Source organism: Branchiostoma lanceolatum, chromosome 2 (genome assembly GCF_035083965.1).
Source record: "Branchiostoma lanceolatum isolate klBraLanc5 chromosome 2, klBraLanc5.hap2, whole genome shotgun sequence".
Lineage (NCBI taxonomy): Eukaryota > Metazoa > Chordata > Leptocardii > Amphioxiformes > Branchiostomatidae > Branchiostoma > Branchiostoma lanceolatum.
The window spans coordinates 6,761,880-6,766,333 of NC_089723.1; the positions used below are offsets into that span (position 1 = coordinate 6,761,880).

General features: G+C 42.2%; 1 protein-coding gene across 1 annotated transcript in view; it reads left to right on the forward strand.

Moving 5' to 3' along the window:
- The window catches only part of LOC136426570 (PAS domain-containing serine/threonine-protein kinase-like), a 28,098-nt gene that overhangs the window by 21,610 nt on the left and 2,034 nt on the right, over positions 1-4,454 (forward strand). Inside the window, exons 17-20 of the mRNA XM_066415233.1 lie at positions 997-1,188; positions 1,899-2,041; positions 2,593-2,726; positions 3,555-3,692. Coding sequence (XP_066271330.1) covers positions 997-1,188; positions 1,899-2,041; positions 2,593-2,726; positions 3,555-3,692 — 607 coding nt within the window. The remainder of the gene's footprint in view (positions 1-996; positions 1,189-1,898; positions 2,042-2,592; positions 2,727-3,554; positions 3,693-4,454) is intronic.

Below are 4,454 nucleotides of genomic sequence, written 5' to 3' on the forward strand. Positions count from 1 at the left end.
AATTAGTCATGCTTTTAAGTTTATTCATTTATTGGTTTTCAAAAAAAAAGTTTATCTACCAGAGATATCAACCCAGGATTGTGTTGAAAAATTTGTTTTCTCCTACAACTACTAGTATTGTTGAGTAAACTCGTTACCACTAGGAACAGTATGGGCATCCTCAGATAGCTTTAAACAATCCTTGTTTGATGTAACAGGTCGTTCAGTGTGATATACATGTAACCAGCTGCTGCCACATTGCGTGCCTGCCAAACTGGTGTGTTACACCGAATGGCGGTTACACCAGCTACATGTATACAGATACAGACAGATACAAAAGGTTTAACCTAGCCTATGTATTCTGTATCACCTGAAGTACCAGCCAGACCGCGGGTGGGATCACCCGACGGCTGTAGGCCGGAGGGCGATCCGACCCACGGGAGGGCTGGGACCGAGGGTGATGCGGAATACACCGTGTTTTATTTTATATTATGTCATACCGGAGAAAACACACATTTCGATGCGGAATGCGCCAGAACTTGAGGGAGTTTTGTGTCCTCAAGCAAAAAACTATAACAACATTGATTCCAACCTCCGAATCTGGTATTCACATTTTCGACGGCGGCGCAACCGGCACGCTCTGAATGCATTCTAAATATTCTATGGAAGCCTGTGTGATACAACTTAGAACCCCATGTGATATGGAAAATTATCACACGGTCCGGAAAATCCGCATCGAACGTTTTCGTGGACACAAAACTCCCTCAACTTTTGGCGCTTTCCGCATTGAAATGTGTGTTTTCTCGGGTGGGTATGACAGAAATAAAATACAACACGGTGTATTCCGCATCACCCTTGGTCCCAGCCCTCCCTACGGCCGTTGGGCGATCCGACCCGCGGTCAGGCTGGTACCTCGGATGATATGGAATACTCTGTGTTGTATTCTATATATATCCCCCAACGTATAGGGAATGGCATGACATCACTTAATGATAATAATATCTTACAACCTACTAGATGTTGGAGGCTTTTGAGAATGAGGAGTTTTTCCAAGTGGTGATGGAGAAGCATGGCGGAGGAATGGACCTGTTTGAGTTCATCGACCGGCGACCCCACCTGGATGAACCTCTGGCTAGTTACATCTTCCGTCAGCTGGCTGATGCCGCAGACTATCTCCATAGACAGGGCATTCTACACAGGGACATCAAGGTACTAATGCTGTGGTACATGATTGTACTAAAAAGTACACATATTACTATTATAAGGTACATGTACTACTAAAGGTACCTAAACGTGACATTAGGCACAGGGTTTTAATCCCAGTGGCAACCCTGCGAACTGTTGGATACCAGGGGGGTACCTTCCGGTGTTCGCACGATTAGCTCATGGTGTCTATTTGATACCAGGTCCCGTGTTGATTTTAAGTCAGAGTTAAATGATTTGGAGTTCCAGCTGGGCCCTAAAATAGCCCGGCAGGGTGTCCCACATTGTCATGTAGGGGTCATGCCAGAAAGGGGGGGGAAAAAGCCCTGGGCCATCATCTATATCCGACGGGCCCCTTTATCCAATCGGTACCTTAGACCACATGTCCAAGACGACCGAATTCTATCGGTCCCCTGGGTGGTCTTCTTACACACGTTTGACTGTATAAGGTACCGCTCATGATTGGCAGTAAAACTATGCTTTCAAGGATTTTGATACCCTTCATTCAAGTTTATTTTGTAAATCTTACACAGTACTTAAAATACATTGTACATTGTAAGATCAGAGTTTCTATAATTCTCCTTCAAACCCCTGAAACACTATTATCCTACCATTTTCTAAATCTGTTGGAATAATTGCTGTATCCTGTAATCCTGTACAAAAAAGGCAGATTTAGAGCAAGAATGAATCATTTTCTTTGTGTTTGTCTTCCACAGGATGAAAACATCATCCTGAATGAGAACTTCTGGATAAAGCTGATCGACTTTGGCTCTGCTGCCTACATGGAGGAAAATAAGATGTTTGCCACCTTCTGTGGGACAATGGAATACTGTTCACCAGAAGTGCTCATGGGAAATTGGTAAGGTACTAGCATCTTAACGTAGGTCTTTTTTTTTGCAGATTGAACTGGGTTGTTTTTACCTACATGTAGAAGTAGCCAACACAAAAAGAGTGACCATGAGCAATCTAATGAGTTAGATTGAGGAAGGTGAATACACAATGTACCTGCATGTGTATCAAAGATGTCACTGCACTACATGTAGACTTACTGTAATCTTTGAAATTTTTGTGGTGGTTTTGTGTTTGCAGTTTTTTAAGCGAGTCTGCTTCACCACGACCTTAAATCCATTAAGGCGCCAGTGTTTCCGTTTCTGTACAATATACGATGTGACTATCTGCTATCGCAAACTTAAAACCACAGAAAACACTCCATTTTCTACTTACCATGAAATTAAATCACTGTGAACTTATTAATAATAAATTAATGGAATTTACAGTATCTGAAACTGCTTTATTGCTTAAGATGTTCCCTGGATCTCTAATGCGTATCCAAATACAGGAATTCTGCAACTCATTGAGGTATGGATAGGTCACGTATGGCTGAGCTAACCTTCCTTTTTTTTTTTCCAGGTACAGAGGTCCTGAGTTGGAGATGTGGTCCATAGGCATTACCCTGTACACCCTCATCTTTGGGGAGAACCCATTCTATGATGTAGAGGAAACCATTCGTGCCGTCCTCAGTCCTCCGTTTGAAGTGTCTCCCGGTATGTACATGTCTATACTGTGTAGATATAGAATACAACATGGTGTATTCCGTATCGCCTGAGGTACTGGCCCAACCACGGGTCGTATCGCCCAAAAACCAGAAGGGCGATCCACTACTCAAATTTTCTATGGAAGCCCGTGTAATAAAAGTAGAACCCTGTATCTTAATCTTATCTTAATCTTACTGGACAAAACCCCAGTGGGGCATCTCGTCTCGTACATTAACGAAAGTTATTGCCCGGTCACCCGTATCAAAGAATTAAGTTTATTTGTGTATAATTTTTTTATATGGTTCCGGGTTGGAGTTCAAATCTGACCAGGGTTGGGGTCATGACGCGGTAATCTGCTGGAAGTGCGTGGTCGTCACCCTGATTTCTGCCCCTTATTGCTTGGTGATGGTTATACAACTAAATATATATAGCTGTGCACAGAAATTTTGAATCTTCTGAAAAGCCAGTGAGTTGTAGTAATTTTTGGTGTGCGGTGCAGTTGGTTCGCCATCAAAGCCTTTTTTGTATTTTTTCGTTTTTTCGCCTGATGACCTAAATAGCAGCATTTTTTAACTGCATTTTCACTGACTTTGCGTCATCGGAAATTGCGAAAACGTTATCACAAGTCATGACTTTTTTGTTTTTCATTTATTTTTCAGAGACAGGAAGTATTAGGCTTTTTCAGTATATATGCCGTTGCCACAGGGAAACTCATTTTTTTTCAATCAGGATGCTAGGAATGTGTTAGGGTGTTCTGCCATTTAAACTTGTGGCTCAGTTGTGATTGTGACATTAGAGGTATAACTTGATTATCAATATCAATTTTTTCCCCTCCAGAGTTGATTGACCTGATCTCGTGGTTGCTGCACCCCTCCCCCACCTACCGCTGCACCATGGACCAGCTGGTGGACCATGACTGGCTGCACCAACCCTGCAACCCCCAGGACTACTGCTGGAACCACGTCCTTCCAGATGGTACAAACAACAAATTAGTAGCACTTAAAGACGTAAAAGAACCCAACACACTTATCGAGAAGAGTAGGGGTGACCCAGTGTACTTGTTCAAAAACGTGAGCCGTAGCGAAGCCAAATTGCACTACCACTAGCTACTTGAAAAAGCATCATGCTTCACCTCAATTGAGGATGACTGCTTTACCTTACATGTACCATAAGGGGTCAAACATGTACTTTATTCAAAGCATTAAAACCTACTAGATAGCTCTGTTGTATTCTGCCCCATCAAGCCCCTGCAGTAACACAGCAGGAAACTCAATTGGCCAATGACGTAGTAGTAATATGTTCCGTGTTCTCTCAATTATCAAGCAATTTTTTTAGTTTAGACAACGTTTGCAGGACCCAAAGCCCTGTCCAATATTATGGGGTGAAAAAAAAAACTGACTTCAGTCTCTCGCAATTTTTATATTGGGCAACCTTCTGTCAATAATATATGGCCAAAGTAATTATAGTGCTAAATTATAGCTCTTTTTAATTCTGTTTAGGCCCCCGTTCCACAAGACTGGACGAAAATTTGTGTAACCCTTGATTTATAATTGGAATAGGATGCAAGATGTTAAAGTATGACTTTAAACACAGCAAAACACACAAAACGTAAGAAGGAAACTTTTTTCTTTGGAATTCCTTGGTTTTAGTGGTCGCAGCCTCTAGTGGAAAGTGGGCATAAAGTACAAAATGTGAAGTGATGTCAGCAATGTAACACTTGTGGTCTCCCCTGTACAG